Source organism: Pseudochaenichthys georgianus, chromosome 14 (genome assembly GCF_902827115.2).
Source record: "Pseudochaenichthys georgianus chromosome 14, fPseGeo1.2, whole genome shotgun sequence".
NCBI classification, from domain to species: domain Eukaryota; kingdom Metazoa; phylum Chordata; class Actinopteri; order Perciformes; family Channichthyidae; genus Pseudochaenichthys; species Pseudochaenichthys georgianus.
The window spans coordinates 24163085-24185859 of NC_047516.1; the positions used below are offsets into that span (position 1 = coordinate 24163085).

The 22775-nt window shown below is 42.4% G+C and overlaps 2 protein-coding genes across 2 annotated transcripts; both read right to left on the reverse strand.

Annotated features, from left to right (window-relative positions):
• Positions 1-525: 525 nt before the first annotated feature.
• Positions 526-7203, reverse strand: tbl2 (transducin beta like 2). Its single transcript, XM_034098704.2, has 7 exons — positions 6970-7203; positions 5720-5841; positions 4962-5146; positions 4095-4246; positions 3570-3696; positions 1680-1832; positions 526-1148 (listed from the first exon to the last, which is right to left on the reverse strand). Exons 1-7 carry the CDS (start codon positions 7097-7099, stop codon positions 689-691), a joined length of 1329 nt encoding a protein of 442 aa, XP_033954595.1. The 5' UTR covers positions 7100-7203; the 3' UTR covers positions 526-688.
• Positions 7204-7947: 744 nt separating this feature from the next.
• On the reverse strand, positions 7948-22549 carry pom121 (POM121 transmembrane nucleoporin). The gene is made up of 13 exons (XM_034098682.1): positions 21943-22549; positions 19266-19475; positions 18623-18769; positions 18214-18294; positions 17583-17754; positions 17405-17493; positions 17249-17328; positions 15157-15278; positions 14973-15072; positions 13516-13788; positions 11001-12710; positions 10574-10678; positions 7948-9297 (listed from the first exon to the last, which is right to left on the reverse strand). Exons 1-13 carry the CDS (start codon positions 22512-22514, stop codon positions 9188-9190), a joined length of 3771 nt encoding a protein of 1256 aa, XP_033954573.1. The 5' UTR covers positions 22515-22549; the 3' UTR covers positions 7948-9187.
• Between the last annotated feature and the right edge of the window lie 226 nt (positions 22550-22775).

Consider the following 22775-nt stretch of genomic DNA (forward strand, 5'->3'; position numbering starts at 1 on the left):
AAAAGTGTAAAATATGTTGAAAATAAATAAAGTTTTAATGATACATACGATAACGATTAAAAATATCAATTAAGACTGTTACACTTTTAGAAACTGAAATAAGTTATACAAATGTCAAACGTATTTTAAATAAATCTCTAATCTATGGATTTTAATATTGTATTACATATTTTTACTCATTATTTATATGATTTTATTTAAAGATTCATTATGCCGAGTCTTTTGAAGACATGTCTGAAATGTTTGTACATTTAAATGCTTTCCCAATAAAAGAAAATCTAAATAAAAGTAATCTCATCTCTTTCCAAATGTGTACATTTCTCACTGGACCGTAGAGGGCTCCCACACTATTTGTGATGTAACATGTACAAACATCATTCTGCAAAAACAAAATCTAACTGACAAACCTCCGAGTGAAAGAACAACAAGCAAAACATATTTTTAAAGGAGGAAGACTTTAAATTGTTGCAGCAGAGGATCACACTTAAAGATACTAGATTGAAACTGGACAAAAAGATCAGAGCATTTCCCTTTTCCATAAAAAGATGTTCTTTATTAAAACTACATGCACATTCTTTAATTCCCGGGCCAAAGCATTTATTGGCGGAGGGAGATTTGAAGTTGCAAAAACAAAAAAATGAGCATCAAGAGTCAGACTTTAAGACTTCATCACAGCGTTTCCTCGTGTTCACTCGTTAGGAGCAGCGAGCACAGTGTCCAGCGCTCTCTGAGCCTCCGAGATCTGCTGCTGCAGTCTCTGCTTCATGGCCTCGTTCTGGGCCTTCTTCAACATGTCCTGCATGTCTCTGATGGCCGCCCGGTAGCCGGGGGCGTTGTGAAACACTCGGATGGCTTTGTCGCCGCTGCATGCCAAGAATCGTCCGGTTACATCGAACCTGAGGTCGTTGATCTCCTCGCTGTGGACGCCGTGCAGCTCCTCCTCCAGCTGGCCGGTGGTGGCGTTGAACATGGCCACGTTGCAGCCGTCACTGATGGCGACCACCCGGCCGTCCGGAGACAGCGCCGCCAGAGTGCCTTCAGAGGACGAACAGGGGACCGTCCTCAGGAGGTAGGGGTCCTGCTGCTTCTTGTACTCAACATTTGTATTCCACAGCTTCCACGTGCCGTCTTTGGAGACAGTCACCATTCTAAAAGGTGGAAAGAAACATGTTGCATAATTAAACTGAGAAGATGCTGAGCTCTCTTATTTACATCTTTACAAAATCTGTACAAAAAACAATGTGTGAAATCATGAATGAAAAATATGTTATGTTGCTAGGAGATGTATTGTTGTTGTTTAGATGGAGCCAGGCTATGCTTCTAAACGTAATGCTACGCTCGGGCGATATGGAGAAAGCAAAAATACAATATTTGTGACTAAATATCTTGACATCGATTTCTCCATTTGTGCTTTTATAAAATATCTCAGTAATGTGTAGAAATTACTAAGTACAGCACAATGTGGTTGTTTCAGAACACTTGATTTGACTGCCTTTAAAACCAGGGAAAGACACAACTTTTGACATATTGTAAAATGATATAAAATCTAACATGATATGTGGTCTCATGACATAATCTCGACTTTCTTGTCATGTTTAGCATTCATACGAGAGTGGTGTCAATCTTTTCATCCAACAAGAAATGGGTTCAGAAAACAATTATCAGCAAAGCCTCCTTACTTGTGAGAGTCATTGGAAAAGGCGAACGCATGAACTCCTGCAGAGTGGCCCTTCAGGTCGAAAGCTCGTGCGACTTCTTTAAACTCTCCTCCCTTCCCGAAGCAAACCTCCCACACCTTGACGTCAGTAGTGAAACCACATGAGGCTACGAACCTGGGAGACGGACAAAACACACATATTACATTATATTAATAGGTGATGACTTTCATTGTGGAAGTAGCAGGGGCGGACTAGGACGAATCCCGATGGGCCGGTACTTAAGTGGGCCGATCGCTTGAATTTCCACGTCTCAATTCCGATTCTTTGAGGGGCAGGGTAAAAAAATGATACATGCGTCTTCCACCAAAAAAATTACTTTTATTCGAGAAACTTTTACACAGGTTAGTTTACAGTAATATTCACATTAATCAGTCTGTTTATATTCACTGCTATGTAACTGTAACCTGAGAACCACTGAAGCTACAACAGTGCAACTTTTAAAGGAACCCCCCCCCCCATTTAAAAACAGTTCTTGTTGAGAAAAACAAGCATATCTGCCTTCTCAGGCATACCGGGAAGAAATGTTTGAACATTTTAAAGTAAAATGCTTCAATCTGGTGCACTTTAAGCAGAATTACTAGAGACTAGATCTAGGGGGTACAACTCTAAACACCCATATGAAAAAGATCGGTTTACATTTGATAAGTATGTGAACATAACCAGTAACCTACCATAGCCAATAACAAATACATGTAACTTATTTTATTTTTGTTGTTCATTCATATCTTATTTTACTATTTTATTTATGCATATTTTTGTATCTCTCCAGTTTAAAACGATATGTCTGGTTTACTGTCCTATAGTATACATTGGAATGATTTCAAACCTGTTTATCCCAATAATTATAAAAGAGTGCCTTGGAAATATGTGTTTACATAAATTGTGATCAAAACGTTTGAGACCCTCTGAGATAACTTAGACTAAAGTGAACTATCTAAACCCTCAGAGTCCTTTACCTCACTGAGCTGAAGTTATCAGCCTCTCAGTCTGACTGGAGAGGACTCTCCCTCCACATCATTGTAGAAACATCTTCTTCTTCGGGCAGCTAGCACCAGATGCTAATAACAACAGCGCATACCGGTGCACCCTCCCTTTCTCCCTCGCTCACGCGCACTGTGGCTGTGAGCTGCGGGCGCCAGATAAGCCAACATCCCCCATTTTCATCACTTACAGCGCCCATCGTACAGGGCAAATGAAAAGTGTAACCGGGATGAAAAGGGTGTTACATTTACTTAATTATGAATGTTGTTACATCAAGGCCGAACATTAGGATGAGCACCAACGGTCAAAACATTTTTTCTTTCTCCCAGAGCTGTCAGCGCAGCGCCTCCACAGATCTGGCGCCCTCGGCGAACATGGTTACGCTGTAGAAAGTGTAGGTACAACGCTACATTTCCCGCCCCGCTGCAGTCACACAGTAGGCTACGGAGAGCGGCGAGAAACATTTCCTCAGGAATCGAAAAGCGCACCCCCCCCCCCCCCCCCCCCCCCCGTTGACAATTTACTAGCGGTATTTACTACTAGCGGTACCGAAGTGGGCCGGTCGAGAGTCCCGGGCTGATAGTCCCAGTCCGCCCCTGGGAAGTAGGTATGTGTAAGTACCTTTTCTGGTTGAAAGTATTTGAAATTGCTGTACACAAAAATAAAATCAAACAATTCTTGACTTTGTTAAGATCCCTTTTCGTTTTGAAAATCTTTTACTGCAGATTTGAGGTTAAAAAAAAGACACGTTTAATCAAATTTGAATCTATGTTGGAAGACAATTAAACATAAAAACCTGCACTGTGTATCTGAGGGATCCCTATTCAATGTTCTAAGTGAAATGTTTCCAGCGAGGGAGGAGAGACTGACCGGCCGCAGGGGGAGACGGCAGCGTAAGAGTTGGTCATCTGGTTGGTGTTCAGGGAGGCCAGGATCTCCCCCTTCAGGTCCCAGATGTGGATGGTGGTGTCCGTGTAGGCGCTCATGATGAACTTTCCTGCGGAGATGAAACGCTGAATCAGTTCATCCTGGCATTGCTTAGTATTTCTATCTGATGACAAACTAGAGGATTCAAGTGCTGTGGTCACTTTGGGATTTTTGTTTTTAGACGTCAACTTGCATTCATTCATAATCACAGTAAACCAGTACCAATTATCAACACTACTATGAGGGTTGCGTCACTTTTGAGTCATTTTGCTTCAGTTTGTCGTCATTTTACAATAGATTTCTGTCTCTGAAGTCCTTCTCTTTCTGGTTGTTTAGCTCGCTTGTTTTCAGGTCATTGTGCAAATAAAAAAAAAACTCAATTAAACGTTATACTTCGTCTAAACATACAATAATAATACAAACAGTATCTACAAATCCAAACATGACTTTAAGACGTTTTAGATGTACCTGTCTCTGCAATGCCGATGTTTAGGATGGGAGCCTTGTGTTTCAGTGGGAAGTCCTCCGGAGCAGCTTTGAAGTTCATAGTGCCGTCCTCCTTTTTGGTCATTTTGAATATTCGAATGGTGTCTCCGTTAGCCAGCCAGGTGATAAATGCCCTGTAGGAGAAAGGTGTGCATTAGTATGAGCCTGCGTCCAAAAATCACCTCAAGCGGAACCAGTACTATTTTTTAAACCTTACACACTGACGAAAAAATCTAAATGTTAACGGGTTTTTGTTTTGGCTGAGCTAAGTCTTAAAAGACATTCCTTTCACAATGTATAGAGAGCCTAAGTCCCTCCCTTTCCGGTGGACCACCATGGGACCTTATTTCGGAAAAATTATGTATTGAAGTCAATAGCGAGAGAGAAATAATTGTTTTATCCCGTTTGAATTGTGCCATGAATTACACATGATGTTTGTCAGTTAAAACAAATAATTTCCAAGTCAAAAAAGTCACAGTTTGTCGTAAAACTGTTGAAATATAAGACTATGAAAAATACACAACTAGAAAGACTACAAATACAAGAGTAAGTAACCTTGTACAGCCATTCCGATCGAAAAAGTATTTCTCTCTCCCCATTGACTTTAATACATATTTTTTCAGAAATAAGGTCCGATGGGTCGGAAGTAGAAGGACGGGACTCTATTGTGGTTTTAGCACTTCTTCATTTGTATGTTTTAATGCTTTGTTAAGCACTTTGTGACTGTCTGCGTTTATAAATAAATGTTACTTACAGTTTTTTTTATTATTTAGAGTTGTTTAGGGGTATATATATGTATATCTATATATGAGGGTCTGCACTAGTACAATAGGAGAGAGAGGAGGAGACCTGGAGTCGGGGCTGAAGCGGACCAGCGTGGCGTGATCCAGATCCACGTTGGCGCGCAGACACTTGTGTTCCCGCTCCAGGAAGTCTTTGGTGCTCCAGATCCGGACGGTGCGGTCGTCAGCGCAGGACGCCAGATACTTCCCGTTACTGCTGAAGTCCAGACACGTCACGTTCGCACTGTGGCTCTGAAGAACACGGACGCAAAAGAACAAATGCTTTAAGAAGTGGCTTCGGGAGAAAAAGCCTGAAGTGAGGCAAACACAAAAAAACACATCACTAATACAGTTGCCAGTTACTCTTTATTTATTTACGTTATATTAAAAGTACAGTTTTGCAAATCATATATTTGTTAGAGACACGAAAATGACAAATTAAATACCGAACAAAATTGGTAAAATAAAATAAAAACGAAAAAGTACAAAGGGGTTGTTTGAAATGACAAATATCTACACATGTACACCGTTTTTCAGTTTCATCTAGTTAAAACTAACACTTCTGAATTCCACATATCCATAGTATTTCCATGAAGGTCGTTATGCTTTTATGTTGTTTTTGTTTAGCCCTGCAACTAACAATTATTCTGATCAATTATGATAAATGCCATGCCACCACGCAACATCAATGAGGGCAAACTAAATATAAATAGGGGCTTTTTGACTTCTAAACAGTTGATAACTACAAACATGTCGTAGAACGAGGACCCTCTCTTTACTCAGAGGCCGCTGTAACTTGTAATGTCACCGCGTGCTCGGGTTTACCTTCAGTGAGGCGGCCAGCAGCTGGTGGCTGAACGTGTGCTGCGAGGCTTTATCCTTTCGGACGCGCAGCTTCTCCTGCTTTGGTTTCTTGGACGCAGGAACCTTTGCAGCACTGCCTTCAGCTGAGAAGCAAAACAGACGGTGACTCAAAAATATTTCAATGTATGAGACTACGAACCAAAATCTGTACTATTAAAAAGGTCTCTGGTCGACAAAGAGGTGACATGGATTTTGCAGTTCCTAACATCTCGTGACAACAAAACTAAGCTATGGAAGCATCTGTTGTAAAGAGGTTTTTCTTCCTTCCTTCAATTGTGTCAATTTAAAACATATAACAATAGTATAATTCAGAAACCCAAAACGTTGTTGACCCAATTGAAGGAAAGACAAATGATTCAAACTTCTATGTTAGTGTTGTCTCCACAGTTTTGCATGAAAGATAAGATAAGATGTACTTTAGTGATCCCAATTTAAGAAATGTTTGCGTTGCAGCAGCATTTAAAACAAGGCATTGCACATAAGAGAATAACTCATCAATTATAACGTTGAACATCTCAAAATAGAAATAAAACAACAATAGAAATAGTAGAAAATATATTGACGAAAATGATTTTGTTTTCCAGTCCAGAAAAGCCTAAAGGACCCTTAATCACAACGTGCAACTGGGCTTTAAATATTTAGTTTGTCCATTTCTCATAAAGCCTTATACAGCCTTCTCAGTAGGTTAAACTGTCCAGATCCAGAGCGATGCAAAGCAACACGCTGCCCGTGAATTGAAGTCTGTTTTAGGCATTATTGTGCAAAATGGCCTCTTCCTATTTAAACATGCACACATTTTGATGCAAGGCTTCCTGCATATTTGACTAAAGACTGCTGATTTCTCCTTTCCTTATTGCACTTATTCTTAGATGTGTCTTTGAGCACATTCAATCATCTGCAAGTACAAAACAAACCCTTAAAAGAGGCCTTCCTACAACCTAAATCGAAGCACTGAGAGGTCAAAGAGCATCATGGTTGAATTTTGATCTCATGTTTGCACAATTTATAATCAATGAATGACAGGTGACAGTCACTCAAAGTTGCTGTAGTTTCTATTACTCGCTTCGTAAGGTGTCCATGGAGGTGCAGTTCTTACACTCACACATACATAAATGAATGAATGGACATGTGTGTGTCAAAGACCCCAGTGATAGTGACAGTTAATGACTCATTACTCGGCTCGAGTTACGTTAGCTTAGTGTGTCTCTTACCGGTCAACTCCGCCGCTTGCTCTATTTCCTCCCTTATTTCTTCTTTCCTTTTACCTACCGCTATTGCGACGAGTATAACCAGTGCACCCAATAATAAGGTCAAAGCGACTAATGCTGCTACTTCCATCATGGCAAAAGTTTGGTGCCACGTACTTTAATACACTGCTAACGTCTACTTGGCTACTACCTCGCTACCTGAGGCTACTGCGCATGCGTCAAAGTACGTTGTCTTCTTCTTCGTTGATTTAAATGTCGGCAAACAACGAAAAGCGCCAATACCGCCAACTACTGGACAGGAGGGATGGCATAAGGCAATGCGTGAAAGGATGTAGACCTCTTGTATTCTTACATAAAAAATGGCTCCTATTAGAAAGTAGTATGGATTAGGGACTCAGATAAAGTCAAGTGAATATACAGGAATCCTGAAGTCAAATGTAATACCTTTTAAGACCCTTTCCATACATTTTAAGACCTCATCGCCACAAGGAGTTTTAACCGGTTACATTGGCGACAAACTTTACCTCACATTGACTATATACAGTATTGATTGTCCTTCCTCCTTATCTTCCAACCATTTGGACGCAAACTTGCATTTCCCCATAACGATGTTGCTTAACAACCGGCGTAAACGGACCTTCGCGCGCTATCAAGTAGTGAGCGCGCGATGTCCTGTTCAGATGACGTCAAACCCAACGGGATGCCATAAATAAACTACACAGAATCACACTACACACCTACGCAATGATTACATTCAGACTGTAGAATACAACCTCTTTGGACCATTTATATACTTATTGAAAACAAGCTACAAAATGTAATACCTTGGAAAATGCCGTTTAATACTTTTTAATAGCCTTCATTTTCGCAAAATTGATTGATCAACTTGTAATACTTTTTAAGACCCCGCGGACACCTCGATATATAAAAGTCTACAATCACATGAAGAGAAAAGAAGAATGGGACCCCAAAGGGTTGAAATGTGTTCTTTTTGTAACATTCAAGTCCAAAATTCAGTTTTTATTCATTCAAAATTAACCACAAAACAGAAATCATTTTTAATAAAAAAAAAAATCTCGACCACAGACAGAAATGTGTTTATCGTCCCGTGTGTTTGACAAAAATCTTCGACATCATAATGAGAGTTTATGCAATTACTAAGCAGATAACTAATACTTTTCAATATGACAAATTGTATCCAAGTAAAGCTGATATTATGAATCTACTAAAACAATGAAATACCAGAGGGGCTAATGTTTGTTTTGCAGCATGTAATTTAAACACTCACTGTATTAATTTAAAAAGGTGTTAAAATATTATTGATCTTCTCAATCCTGTCAGTGACACAGATTCAGCGCCTGGAGCAAAGAGAGGTAGTCTGGCACAAACAAACATCTCAGCATAAAGAGAGACAGAGTTCACAGATTCTTTTCACAGGCATGAAGTTGATGAGTTAGCATAAGATAAGAGTAATCATCTTAGTCCTTTACTGACCTGCTAATTACATCAGTGTTGGCAATCACTGTCAAAAAAAGGCTCTAGGAATGCTTGAAATGACAAGACAAGAACACAAAAGTCTGCAGTAACTACTTTAAGACATTAACTAAGTCGCCCTTTAAGTGCAGAAACACATCATTCTTTTACAGGGTCAGAGCCAATTAAAAAAATAATTAAAAAATGCAAACTTCTCATAACTTTACATTTACACTGCAGTGTTTTTGTACCTTATCTGAATCAACTGTGCCTTTCATCCCAATCACACTCATTCATTCAGATAACGAACTCAAATACTCTGTAACATACAAACCAGTGAGCTCTTCACGTATAAAAAATAAATGTTTGAGTCGAGGCGTCTCAACTTCTCCTTAAGACCAACCAATGGGAGTGTCCACACACTGTAAAAGGAAAAAAAAAGAACTTTGGATATGCTTTTGTTCAAAATCAAACGTGTCTTCTCCCTCTCTTCAAGTATAGTACGTTGTTATGGATCCTGTCTCCTCACATGAAGTCATCCAGGCAGCGAGCAGGCTGCGTGTTCTTTCTAATTCCAACTCCTCTACAAACACAATGTTTTCGGGCAAGCACAACCACCTGAGGAGGGGGATCAGAGGACGTGGTGGCAGCCAGGTCTGAGGGGTTTGATCAGAGCAACGTAAGCCAGATCAACGATAGCAGCAGCAGCTGAAGTCCTCTTTAGGCGGTGCTGGACACACGGAGCACGTTACTTCTTCCTGTTGTGCTGCCTCCGCGCCTGAAGCCTCTGGCGAGCTCCAATTGGCTTTGATCCGGCTCCGATGGAGAAGGAGGGAGCCTGCTGGGGACTGGGGGACCCTGAGGATAACGACAAGAAGCACGTGTCATTTCTAAGGATCAGATGTCGTCTACTACGGCTGTGCAATTCATCGTATTTTAAATCGCAATTACGATTCTGGCCTGCCACAATTACGAAAACAACATTATCGAAAAAAACTATTATTTTGCTTTGCTAGGTTGTGGCAGTGCAATTATTTTAACTAATTTATTTGTATTTATCATATTTATATATGTTTAGTAGCTTGTGGAAGTGCGCTCCAAAATATTTGTTGATCTTGTTTATTGGTATTTATTATTTTGATATTATTTATTTAAATATAAATGTATCATTTATTTTTCAGTTGAATTATACGTTCAGGGTAATCAACAGTTAAAAATATACTGTTCAAATTATTATTTGTATTTGTTTTAAAGTTCAATAAATGGATGTTTTCAAAGTCAATGCATAATCGTATTTAATAATCGTGATATCAATTATTGACCAAAATAATCGTGAATATGATTTGCCATAATCGAGCAGCCCTACCTTCTACTAATAATAATAATAGACTACATTTGTATAGCGCCTTTCAAGGGACCCAAGGCAGCTTTACATGACAAACTAACAAACAAGAGAGGCAAATAATGAAGTAAAAATTAAATAAATGTAGGTACCACTTTACAATAAGACTACCCTTATAAAGGATTCATAAAGGGTTTATAATTAGGTTATGAATTAGCTTGTAAACACTTTATTAATCCTTAAGAACCATTTAAAAACCAGTTCTAACATAGCATCAACACAGGCTCACTATTTGGCAAGATGACAAACCTTATATTGGCTACTCCGCGAGAATCAACTCAGTGAGCAACAGATACCAAGGATGCTGGCTGATGAAGAAGACAAAGTAAGCAAGGTAGCCAATATAAGACTTAGTCATCTTGCCAAATAGTGAGCCCACATCTATCTGTACTGCTAAGCCTTATATTGGCTACCTAGCTTACTTCTTCTTCTTCAGCCAGCATCCTTGGTATCTGTTATGTCTTATAAAAGCTTATTAATGATTTATAAAGTGTTCACAACCTAACTAATAAATGAATTATAAACTATTCGTAAACCCTTTATAAGGGTAGTCTTATTGTAAAGTGGTATCTAAATAGCAGTAGGAGTGAAAGCAGGGGGACTGTGATGGGTTAGGGGTCAAAGGCCGTGGGGAACAGGTGAGGTTTTAATGATGACTTGGAGATGTGAAGGGAAGCAGAATTGCGGATCTCTGCAGGAAGTGCCTTACCACCAGAAACAAAAATGACATACCGAAAGGAACAGAGTTGAAGCCTTGGACTGGAGTTGCAGGACTTCCAAAGGGGATCGGACCGGCAGCGGCGGCAGCACTCTGCCCGAAGGATGGGTTAGACGTTCCTGCAGAGAAGCACAACTTTATTAAACAGTTCTTTGAGCAACATCAAAATAGTTTTCCCATTCAGCATTGGACATAATAATGGTTTCCAACATTCCCATTTCTTTCTCTCTATTGCGCAGGAACGTTTTAGGTTTTAAATGAGATATTCTATTATTCTCATTCAAAAGACTGGCATGTTGGCAAAATATTGTAGTTTCGATCTCAAATATTAAAGCTGCATTCTCTCACAAAGCTTGTACTTTGTCTTACTATAAACAATTACATACATTTAGTGTATCATAGAGCAGTTCAAGGTTTTATAAAATGTGTTTTATTTCTTACCAAAAGCTGGTTTGTCAGCAGCAGCAGCCCCGAAATTGAAGCCTCCCATCTGTGGTGCCGGGTTACTGGGGGCTGGTGTTCCAAACTGGGGGCATGGCATCGCAGCTCCGAAGTTAAATCCACCGGATGCAGGCTGAGCCGGACCGGGGGCCGCCTGCTGAGGAGCCGCATTTCCAAAAGAGAAGTTGGAGGAGGAGCTCTGAGTCTGTGCGGCTGAACCGAAGCTCGGAGCAGCCGAGGGGGCAGCCGAGGGGGCAGCGGTGCCGCCGAAAGCAAACCCAGTGGAGCTGCTTCCAAACGCTGGTTTAGCAGGCGTCCCAAAACTGGCAGCTGTCGTGGCGGCAGTCGACCCAAAGGGGAAAGAGGGTGGGGCGGTGTTAGGGGCTGGGGTGGACGATGCTCCTCCACCGAAGTTGAAAGAGTTTGGCGCCGCCGCTGAGGAGCCGTAGGTGGTCTGTGCTGCAGGTGCCGCTGAAGAACCAAACGTGGTCGGAGCCGTTTGTGCCGCCGAAGAACCAAATGTGGCCTGTGCTGCCGTTGAGGAGCCGAAAGGGGTCTGTGCTGCAGGTGCCACTGAAGAACCAAATTTGTTCTGTGCTGCAGGTGCCACTGAAGAACCAAATGTGTTCTGTGCTGCAGGTGCCACTGAAGAACCAAATGTGTTCTGTGCTGCCGGTGCCGCAGTGGAGCCAAATGTGTTCTGTGCTGCCGGTGCTTGAAAAGACGGCTTCCCAAAGCTGAAGGTGGACTGGGTGGTGGTGGCAGCCGTGGTGGAGGCTGTGCTGGCCATTGAAAAGCCTCCAAATGAAGATGTGGTTGTGTTCTGGCTGGGAGCCGCCTGACCGAAGGAGAATGCCTTCTGGTTGGCTGCCTGAGGGTCTGCCTGTGTGGCACCAAAGGCGAAGTTGCCCCCGCTGGAGGTGGTGGTGGCAGCGGCGGTCGGGACAGGAGCAGCAGCAGCAGTAGTAGTGGTCACGGCTCCAAACTGAAATGAGCTCCCGGTGTTCGGCGCCTGCGCTGAGGCTGCGCTGGTGGAGGTGGTTGTTGGTGCCGACCAGTTTCCAAAGAGGGATTTCGCAGCTGCTGGGGCTGCGGCCTGCGTGGCGGCGATGGAGCCGGTGGAGGAGGGGGTGTTGGTGATGGTTAAACCGGGGAAAACAGACGGGGTAACCGTGGTGCTACTAGTAGATCCGCCAAACATTGAGGATGTGATACTGGGAGAAGCGGTGGCGGCTGAGTTAGAGGTGGTGTAGGGTGGAGGCAGTCCGAATCCAGCACTTGAAGTAGCAGCTCCAAAGATGGGCTTGAAACTTTGGACAGGAGGTTTGCTCTCCGGGGTTGATGCAGCTGCGGGGGTGGGGGTGGTGGTGACGGAAAAAATGGGTTTGAACCCTGAAGCCAGCAGAGGGTTGGTGTTACTGAGTGAAGCTAAGCTGCTGGCGGGGGAAGGAGCAGCAGCAGAGACCGGGTTGGAGGCGGAAGAGGCAGCAGCGATGCTGATCAGACTGCTCAGTCCAAACAGGGTTGGTCCTGCTACAGCAGCAACACTGACGGAGGGCTTGGAGACCTGACTCAGCACCTGGGTGAAGGCCGAGGGCTGCTCCACACCTGTAGAGGAGGATTGAGAGGTGGAGGGAGGAGGGGCGACTCCTGCAGTGGAAACATTCAGGGTGAAACCACTGGGCTGCACCGGCGTGGAGGATGCAGACACTACGGAGACAAAACAACAAGAACATGTCAGAATCAAACAAGATGTGGATGATCGCCTGTGAAGAAAACTGCTCCACCCTGTCAGAGACTTTATGACTCAGCATACCATAATAACCTATTGAAGCTGTCCAACAGCATCATCTGGGACCCAAACCATGTTCTGACAGCGAATATTAACTGCTACCATCTAATGGGAGATACAGGGTCCCGCGATTCAATAAAGTCAGACTGAAGCATCCTTTGTGCTCCAGTCAACCCTCACAGTAAATACAGAGCTGATCCCAGATCAGATGCACGCTGAAGGCTCTTTGAGCAGGTTTTCTCTCAGTGATCGTGCCGTTATTTCAGGCTTGATCTGACCATTAAAGTATTATCGTACTTACGTCTAGGGATATATGGCAAAGTGGAAATGACTTATTATTTTTATGCTGTAGATCAAATTGCAAACATGGCTTCAGAACTTTCCTGAAGAACAGCTACAGCTCAGTGACGGTACCTGTAGTTGTGTCGAGCCACAGGACCACCCTCAAAATCCAGACACACTTAAATGACACACGTACGTGTGTGTGTGTGTGTGTGTGTGTGTGTGTGTGTGTGTGTGTGTGTGTGTGTGTGTGTGTGTGTGTGTGTGTGTGTGTGTGTGTGTGTGTGTGTGTGTGTGTGTGTGTGTGTGTGTGTGTGTGTGTGTGTGTTAAATGTTACTGTATCTAATTTAAGTCAAATGCTGTTGCCAATGACTTTCTTGGTGTCATGAAATCTTGAATGTGATGTAATTGTACCCTCACTCATCCTGTTAAAAAGGTACCTGTAGATGTGTTGGCGGCAGAGGTGGAGCTCGCAGGAATGCTGATCTTCATCTTCAGAGCCTCCAGCAGCGGGTTGGATGCTGCCGGGGCGGAGCTCACACTGACGCTGGGGCTGGGGTCCAGGTTGATGACGGGGGTGTTTGAGAGTGTGGAGGAGGCTGTGGGCAGAGGAGAAGCCAGGAGGCTGCTCAGGGTGGTGATGCTGCTGGAGGAGGAGGCAGGATGGAGGGAAGTGGAGACTGCGGGGGCGACAGACTTCTCTTGCTCTGGAGCTGAAGAAGGAGAAGTCAAAAGATCATAGGTCAGGTGGGGGGGGGGGGCTCAAACGGTCCAGTCTGACTGTCCTGACACAACATGGTCTCCAAAACAAGCAGAAATAGAAGCTGCTTTACTATTTGGAGTAGGGCTCGAATGAGGGCAACTAATGATTATTTATAAGTCCATGGACATTTTTATTCTGTTTTTCCTCGGTGAGGGATTGGAAGTCTTGGTTTATTCAGCAAAAAACCCAAAGGTATTTAGGTCAACAGGATTCAAAGAGAAAGGCAGATACTGTCCCCGAAGAGAGTCGTTGGGTGGCAGAAGGATATTATTAACAATGAATAGGAGCCTGGCGTTATTCAATAGTAAGAGTCTGTATGTGTGAATGGAAGATACAAATGCAGCATGACTTAAAAATGTCCATCCCAGGTTCTTGAAGTCTAAAGCACACATGTGTCAAACTCGAGGCCCGGGGGCCAAATCAGGCCCGCGGATTTAGTTTCGGCCCGCAGGATAATTTCTAATTCCTATTAGATCTGGCCCGCCGGTATATTGCACGCACACCTTCCCTCCACCCTGAGGGTCTCCTCCGCTCAGAGCCTGACCCCAAACATTGATGACTTGCTCCCAAGATGAGATGCCAAGTATCTGAACTAGCATCACAGAGCAGCACACTGAGTTCAATGGATGTTTCCTTCTGCACTTTCTCTCTCACGACAACAGGGCATTTTGGTTTTCTCTTTGTGGGACATTTTTTTTTTTAAGCTGTTGTTGGCCTGTCTAAGAAATGAATGCAACTGATTATTTAATGTTTAATGTTGTTTTTATAGGCAATCATTTACGCTTTGTTAGTTCCAGGTTTAATATGTGCAATAAGTTCATTTCAATAAGTTCTGCAGTAAACATTGAACCAGTCCGGCCCTCCACTAGTACCCATTTTTTTATTTTGGCCCACTGTGTGTTTGAGTTTGACACCCCTGCTCTAGACCAAACCCCAAATATATTCAATTTGACATAAAACAGAGAAACAGGCGTTAAGAGGCTGAAGCTGCGTTTTCTCCAGTTTCTCTATCAAAAGTATTACTTAAATAATGAATTGATAATCAAAAAACAGTATTTTAGCGATTACATGACCACACACACACACACAAATGTTGCAAATAAAGAGTTTGAAAGTGTGGCTGCTTCCACTCACCGGGGGTCTCCAGGACCTTCTGGATTTTGCTGAGCGCAGCCTTCTTCTCCTCATCCAGGTCCTTCACGGTGATGGTGTAGCCCAGCTCTGGAGGCGGAGGCTAAACAAATAAATAAAAACACAGAGTTTAGAGAGAAACCCAGGTCCCTGTAACACACGGCGATATTCAGAATGACGCACTCACCAGAGAGATCTGATCGTCCCGGTGGCTCGACACCAGCTGGATCTTACGCTTCCTCTTCCCACCACTCCCAGTAGACTCTGCTGAGGGGGTGACTGGCAGCTGGAGAGCTGGAGCACATTTAGCTGCAACATCACAATAAAGGGGACAATAAAATGTTATAATACTTTTTTACACAAACGTTATCTTGCACCTTTTTCTCTCACTTAATCTGTGTCTAATTTGCAATAGGGTTACAGCATTTGATTATCCGAAAGGGCATTTTCACGCTGCAGCACCATGCAGTACACAAGAGTGATCTGCTAGTGACCATGATGGAGAGAAAGGAGAGTTCAAAAGTGTGGTTACACTTCTCAAAGATCGTTTTGGACAACACCCATTTCCACAAGCGCAATAAGTGTTTTCACGAAACATCCAAACATCTGACAAAAGTGCCCAACTTTCAGACGGAGCAATGCACAGTTTTTAGAGTGCCTATCTAGCAGCTCTGTTGTTACCCCATCTACAAGTTTACTGTCCCTCATTGTTGTTTTTACCCTTAAACAAAAAGAACCACTAAGTCAGAGTATATGCAGGAATTCTGAAGTCAGAGGTAAGACCTTTTTTAAGACCCTTTCCATACATTTGAAGACCTCATCGCCACTTGGAGTTCTAACCGGTTACCTTGGCGACACACTTTACCTCTCATTGACTATATACAGTATTGATAGTCCTTCCTCCTCATCTTCCAACCATTTGGACGCAGACTTGCATTTCCCCATAACGATGTTGCTTAACAACGGGCGTAAACGGACCTTCGCGCTCTCAAGTAGTGAGCGCGCGACGTCCTGTTCAGACGACGTCAAACCCAACGGGATGCCATCAATAAACTACACAGAATCACACTACACACCTACGCAGTGATTACATTCAGGCAGACTGTAGAATACAACCTCTCTGGACCATTCATATACTTATTGAAAACAAGCTATAAAATGTAAGACCTTGGAAAATGCCGTTTAACAGCCTTCATTTTCGCTAAATTGATTTATCAACTTGTAATACTTTTGAAGCCCCCGCGGACCCCCTGCTTCTAGTGTGTTTATGAATGCAATGCACAATTATAAGCCGACTGATTCAACCAACTAACATGTAGGGATGCACTGATCTGATATTCTGCATCGCTATCTGCTCTTGTGCTGACCCTGGTAGGGGTTGGTTTTTCGCCCAGATGTGAAGTAGTTAATTTCTCAGTCTCTCGCTTCTTCTCACTCGTCACCAGTGTCAGCGAGATTAATCCAGACAGCCAACCCCTGTCCTCACGTCATCGTACATAACTGTAGTTCCAGAGGCACACTGGCGTCCTGAGGTCGAGGGGCTGACCATGAACCTCAGGCTTTACATCAAACCTTTGTTTAAATAAAAAGAAGAAACTGTACAAGGTCTCAATGTGTTAAAAGGAGACCACCTGTACAGGGTTCATACACTTTTTCACCAATGACTTCTCCATGACCTTTACCTACTTTTCAATGACCAAAAATGACTCTTTCTCAGCGGTACCACTGAAAATGGTTTATTTGAACATGGAACAGGAAAATAAGGTCTGCATATGAAACATGTCGTGCCTATCTAAAAACCAATCCAATACTAGCTTCTATGCGCTGAAGCAACTAAAATCTCTCACCAGCAAAACACCTCGTCAGTTAAATGCCATTTTACGTTTCATTACGATGCAGTATTCATTAACGTTATAGTATTACTATTTCAGCGATTAGATCAATATAAATTATATTTGATGCAACTTTGGTTACATTTCGAAAAACTTTGGGAAAAATATTGTTTTCCGTAACTGTTCCAGGGCCTGCAATTTGCATTTTGAATTTCCATGACTTTACCAGGTTTTCAATGACCGTAGGAACCCTGCCTGTAAACCCCGAGTTGATGTATCTGATTATTTATTTGTTATCAGGGCAGTGCATACCTACCTATTGTTGCCATATTGAACTCTAAGCAGAAAAACCATCCAACTGCCCATTTAAGTATCGTGCTGCTGGCCACAGAGCTGCACTTCTAAGTGTACTTCACCGTACAGCCACTGCAGATAAATGAGACTTACATGTAACAGGAACCTTCTCAGAGGCCGTCTTCTCTGACCTCACTGAGGATGCTGAGCTGGGAGACTGTCCGTCGTCCTCCCTGCAATAAGACCACAGGTTACAAACTGAAATATTAGGATTAAATGAGGGCGACTAGGAAGCAGACCGAGACGTACTTGGCTCTTTTGGAGGCTGCCTCTGGGGTCTGAGAGCGAGATGACCCGGGGCTGGAGAGAGGGGAGCTGGGTGCTGACCGCTTCTTCCACTACGAAGGAAAACATGAATACATCTTAACAAATACGCTTTAGGTCATTGCAGGGATATGTGCACTTTCATTTAGCTGATAGGCACTACCTGGCTGAGGCCCTTTGAAGAGCTGTAGGAGCTCTGGATAGGGTTCCTCCTGCTGCCGGGGGTTCCCCTGGGGGTGTGGACCCCGCTGCCGGAGCTGATGGAGGAGGTGCGAGATCTCTTCATGAGGGCGTCCTCTGCAAGGGAGGTCATCCCTCTTTTCAGGCTTCCTGGCCTGAAGGCAGGAAGGAAGGGAACGCATTTTCACACTTGTTCAGACAGTCACAATATACTTCACAGCATCAAATACGCAGTCAATAGACCTCAGAGATCGGGCTGCTCAATTAATCGTATTTTAATCGCAATTACGATTTTGGCTTGCAACGATTATGAAAACAACATAATCGAAATAAAACGATTATTTATTTATTGGTTTTTCAGTTGAATTAAACTTAGAGTTCAGGGTAATCAACTGTTAAAAACATACTGCTGACATTTTTCTTTTAAATAAATGGATCTTTTCAAAGTAAATAGATAATCGTGATGTCAATTATTGACCCAAATAATCGAGATTATGATTTTTGCCATAATCGAGCAGCCCTACTTCACAGCATCAAATACGCAGTCAATCGGCCTCAGAGATCACGAGATGATGAGATGATACAGTAAAGTGTCACTTCAGAGTCAAACTTACTTAGGGACCAGCAGTGATGGTGTCCCGTTGGGCAGGAGAGGCTCAAACGCAGATTGTGCGCTTCCATTGCTGTCATTACGCCTTTGGGGAAATCAAATGGATTACAAACACACTTCAACTGACCATCTGTAAACCAGGTCCTGAGAAGCACGTGTTCTTCTAAATCTTAGAAGTCGAGATATCGACAAATGTTCACACAGAAATAGCTTTTTATGTAAAACAGTTTGCTGGATATTCATCGACTCATCCATGCATGCAATGCGGGAGATTCTCTCGAGACGTCGACTGCGACTTCTGAGGTGAGGGTCATGAGGAATACAGACAGCCAGGCTACTTTTTGGTAGCCTTGCTCACCAGACTAACATTTCTTATATTAAGGAGGTAATTAGTGCCAGTGAATTCTGCGTACCTTCTTTTGCTTTTCTGCTCGGCTGTGACGCTTCCGTCCTCGTCCTCAACTACTCTCTTGCGGCTTTCCTTCAGAACCTTGAGGACACTTTCTCTGGAGCAGGGGTCCACAGGCCTGGGGAGCCCCGCACAACTCAGATGGTCAAAACTAAAAACAAAAAGAAAGTTAGAATTGAAACTATGGTCAGTGTTATCAGTCAGTTTACAAACCACTGGACTTCGAGATACCTCCCCGTATAATGGAGTGCGATAACACACCATCACTGTTGTGGCACAAACAATCACCAGTTGCTTCGTACTTTAATTGTCATGAAACTGTTTTATCTTAAAATGAGACATTTCATCTTAAAATCTAAAATACATATTAGTTCTCTTGCTGTGTTAGATATCAGCATTAGATGTCTGCCCTTTCTCTATTATAGTTAAACTAGATAAAAAACTTCTGCGCAATGTCCCTTTCCAGAAATCATGACGCAGTTACACGCGTTACAAGATATGTAAATGTGTAACATGTTCTGAAAGCACACTTTGAAGATACACGGTAATATGAAGTACAAAATATGTGGCTTTTTTGTAAGAAAAAGGACAAACTCATAATAACCCTGGTACGATAACAGACTGATTATTGGCGTGAGCGTAGAGACCTGGGGGAGCTGAGGTGGCCCGGCCTGGCGATCTTGATGGTGACGGGGCTGAGGACAGCAGAACAGTTACGAGGGCTGAGGATGTTCTTCTTCCTGAAGCTGTCCCACTTCACGGGAGGTAGGACTCCCACCTGTGAGACCCCGGGCTGCTGCAGGGGGTAATGACGCTGGGGGGTGATGGTGAATCTGCCCGCTGTGCCCGGTGGCTCCCTGAGGGGAAACGAATGTTTCAATTACAACACAGATCTACATCTCCCAGAGCATCAACTGTGACTTTAGCTCTCTGTCTATTACTGTGATTCAGGTGTGAAGCCCAGAGGTGGGAAGTAGTGGAGTACAAATACTTTGTTACTGTACTTAAGAACATTTTTCTGGTATCTGTAATTTACTCCACTACTTATTTTTCTGACGACTTTTTACTTTGACTTCTTACATGTTTAACACAAATACCTGTACTTTCTACTTCTAACATGTTGAACCCAAATACCTGTACTTTCTACTTCTTACATGTTGAACACAAATACTGTACTTTCTACTTCTTACATGTTGAACCCAAATACCTGTACTTTCTACTTCTTACATGTTAAACACAAATACCTGTACTTTCTACTTCTCACATGTTGAACACAAATACTGTACTTTCTACTTCTTACATGTTGAACACAAATACCTGTACTTTCTACTTCTTACATGTTTAACCCAAATACCTGTACTTTCTACTTCTTACATGTTTAACCCAAATACCTGTACTTTCTACTTCTTACATGTTGAACACAAATACCTGTACTTTCTACTTCTTACATGTTGAACACAAATACCTGTACTTTCTACTTCTTACATGTTGAACACAAATACCTGTACTTTCTACTTCTCACATGTTGAACACAAATACTGTACTTTCTACTTCTTACACGTTGAACCCAAATACCTGTACTTTCTACTTCTTACATGTTGAACACAAATACCTGTACTTTCTACTTCTTACATGTTGAACACAAATACCTGTACTTTCTACTTCTCACATGTTGAACACAAATACTGTACTTTCTACTTCTTACATGTTGAACACAAATACCTGTACTTTCTACTTCTTACATGTTTAACCCAAATACCTGTACTTTCTACTTCTTACATGTTTAACCCAAATACCTGTACTTTCTACTTCTTACATGTTTAACCCAAATACCTGTACTTTCTACTTCTTACATGTTGAACCCAAATACCTGTACTTTCTACTTCTTACATGTTTAACCCAAATACCTGAACTTTCTACTTCTTACATGTTGAACCCAAATACCTGTACTTTCTACTTCTTACATGTTTAACCCAAATACCTGTACTTTCTACTTCTTACATGTTTAACCCAAATACCTGTACTTTCTACTTCTTACATGTTGAACCCAAATACCTGTACTTTCTACTTCTTACATGTTTAACCCAAATACCTGTACTTTCTACTTCTTACATGTTGAACCCAAATACCTGTACTTTCTACTTCTTACATGTTGAACACAAATACCTGTACTTTCTACTTCTTACATGTTTAACCCAAATACCTGAACTTTCTACTTCTTACATGTTGAACCCAAATACCTGTACTTTCTACTTCTTACATGTTTAACCCAAATACCTGTACTTTCTACTTCTTACATGTTGAACCCAAATACCTGTACTTTCTACTTCTTACATGTTGAACACAAATACCTGTACTTTCTACTTCTCACATGTTGAACACAAATACCTGTACTTTCTACTTCTCACAAAAACACGACTATGTGTACTTCTACTTGAGTAAAGGATGTGTGTACTTTTGCCATCTCTGGTGAAGCCTATGGGGAAAAGTCCAAACTTATTTTTTATAATCCAGCCATTACCAATGGCTGGATTATATAGTATAGTATCTTCAACTATATTATTGTGGTCTGCTGTCTGCCTTGAAAGATACAACGTTTGCCTGTGCTGGAATCCACATTTAAATGAACCATCTCCTCGCATTATAACTTTAACATGTGCCTTTCCTCTCCACTATTGCTTCCTATGTCAGGTCATGTTAGTATATGAACATATTGGATGAAAGCCCTGTTTGTGCATTCACTAAACATTTCATCACTACACCGAAAAAAGTTTAAAGCTAAAATATGATGCTGGATAACTTAAAAAAAATAAGTTCAATTAGATTTGTTCTCCAAGGTTTGAGGAGGGAAGGCTTTGGACCGAAACACAGAGTACCTTGCAGCTTAGTTTAATGATGGGGTTGTGTTTCAATTATCAGTTTGCGTGACTGTGTTTTTCTCCAGCAACAGTAGGCTTAGGGATCATTATACCATATACAGGCACACTTATAATGGCATATGCAATTTCTGATTAAAGAGAACAAGGTAATGCTTCACTGGGTAACACAAAATATATTCAAGTGACTAAAAAGAGTAATATTTGATTGACTATAGGAGTCCTTGACATTTTATAACTGTGTCTGCTTTGATAATGTGTGTTTGTCTGAGTCAAATATCTCTCAAAAAGCGGCTACCTTATTCTTTGTTTCCTGTTTTAATGTGTCAATGGTCATTTATCCAACGGCTTAAGAGTTAATAATTAACGTTAAAACCCCGCCAAGAAATTGAACCGTCTCCTGGCTAAGAGCTGCGTATGATGCAGCGTTGTTTGGCCATCAACGTACCCGGCAAATGAGAGCCTCCTGTTCGGCGTGTAGACAGCATGGTTGGGTCTGGCCAGTCTCTCGCGGAGCTGCTCTCGGGGGTTTCTCCCGGCTCTTGGCCTGCCGAAGTCGGGAGTTGGACTTTCGGGTTTTCCGATGTAACTCCCCATGAGGAAATCCCGAGGACTGAAAAGAAACGACTCAGTGTGCAAAGTATCCCTCCTATAAATCCCAGCTTCAACGGGCCTTTCTCTGAAGTGTCCCTCAAAGGACCGGTGCTCAGTTTTGTTTCTGCCGCTCTTCGTTTTCCCCCGAGCGGCCACCGACACGCCGGTTGATACCCAGCCCCAAAACCAGCGCTGTAGCACGGCTGGAACTCTCAGGCGAGCCCGAGGATTGAGGCCTAACCTGGCGGGAAGCGGTTCTCCGCTTTGATAGTAACACACAATACAACACACTGAAAGAAATAAAGTCACCCAAAGAAAATTAGGAATATAATAAAGAGCAAGACTAACTAGGCCTAAAACAGAGATAATAGCTATATGTTTCTCTCTCGATGACATGGCGGCAGCGCGCCGCCGGAGGACTTTCATATCCCGTCATGCTCTCTTCGGACGCGGCTTTTCTTCTTCGGGTTTTGGGGCCTTCGGCGGTTTGGGCATCAGCGCCATTTACCGGCCTGGAGTCGATATCACCCCTGATGTATTTTTTTTTTTAATATTTAGTACTTAAAAATCAACAACTCAAAGCCAACGAGTACAAGCAATACGTGATAAAAAAATCCACAAGGACAAAAAAGGTCAAAAGTCTAAATCATTGAACTACCTTCAGTTTCAGATGCTTTAACATCAGTC

What these genes read in the sequence shown, in the direction of transcription:
- tbl2 (XM_034098704.2), bottom strand. Translation starts at nt 7,099, where the DNA reads ATGATGGAAGTAGCAGCATTAGTCGCTTTGACCTTATTATTGGGTGCA. An exon ending in CGCTTCAGCCCCGACTCCAG is followed by an intron (nt 4,247 to 4,961) that starts GTCTCCTCCTCT and finishes TTTCTCCTACAG; the next exon opens with GGCATTTATCACCTGGCTGG. An exon ending in GCCGTCTCCCCCTGCGGCCG is followed by an intron (nt 1,833 to 3,569) that starts GTCAGTCTCTCC and finishes TCCGTCTCCCAG; the next exon opens with GTTCGTAGCCTCATGTGGTT.
- pom121 (XM_034098682.1), bottom strand. Translation starts at nt 22,514, where the DNA reads ATGAAAGTCCTCCGGCGGCGCGCTGCCGCCATGTCATCGAGAGAGAAA. An exon ending in GGCCACCTCAGCTCCCCCAG is followed by an intron (nt 18,770 to 19,265) that starts GTCTCTACGCTC and finishes TTTTGTTTTTAG; the next exon opens with TTTTGACCATCTGAGTTGTG. An exon ending in GCAGCCTCCAAAAGAGCCAA is followed by an intron (nt 17,329 to 17,404) that starts GTACGTCTCGGT and finishes GTCTTATTGCAG; the next exon opens with GGAGGACGACGGACAGTCTC.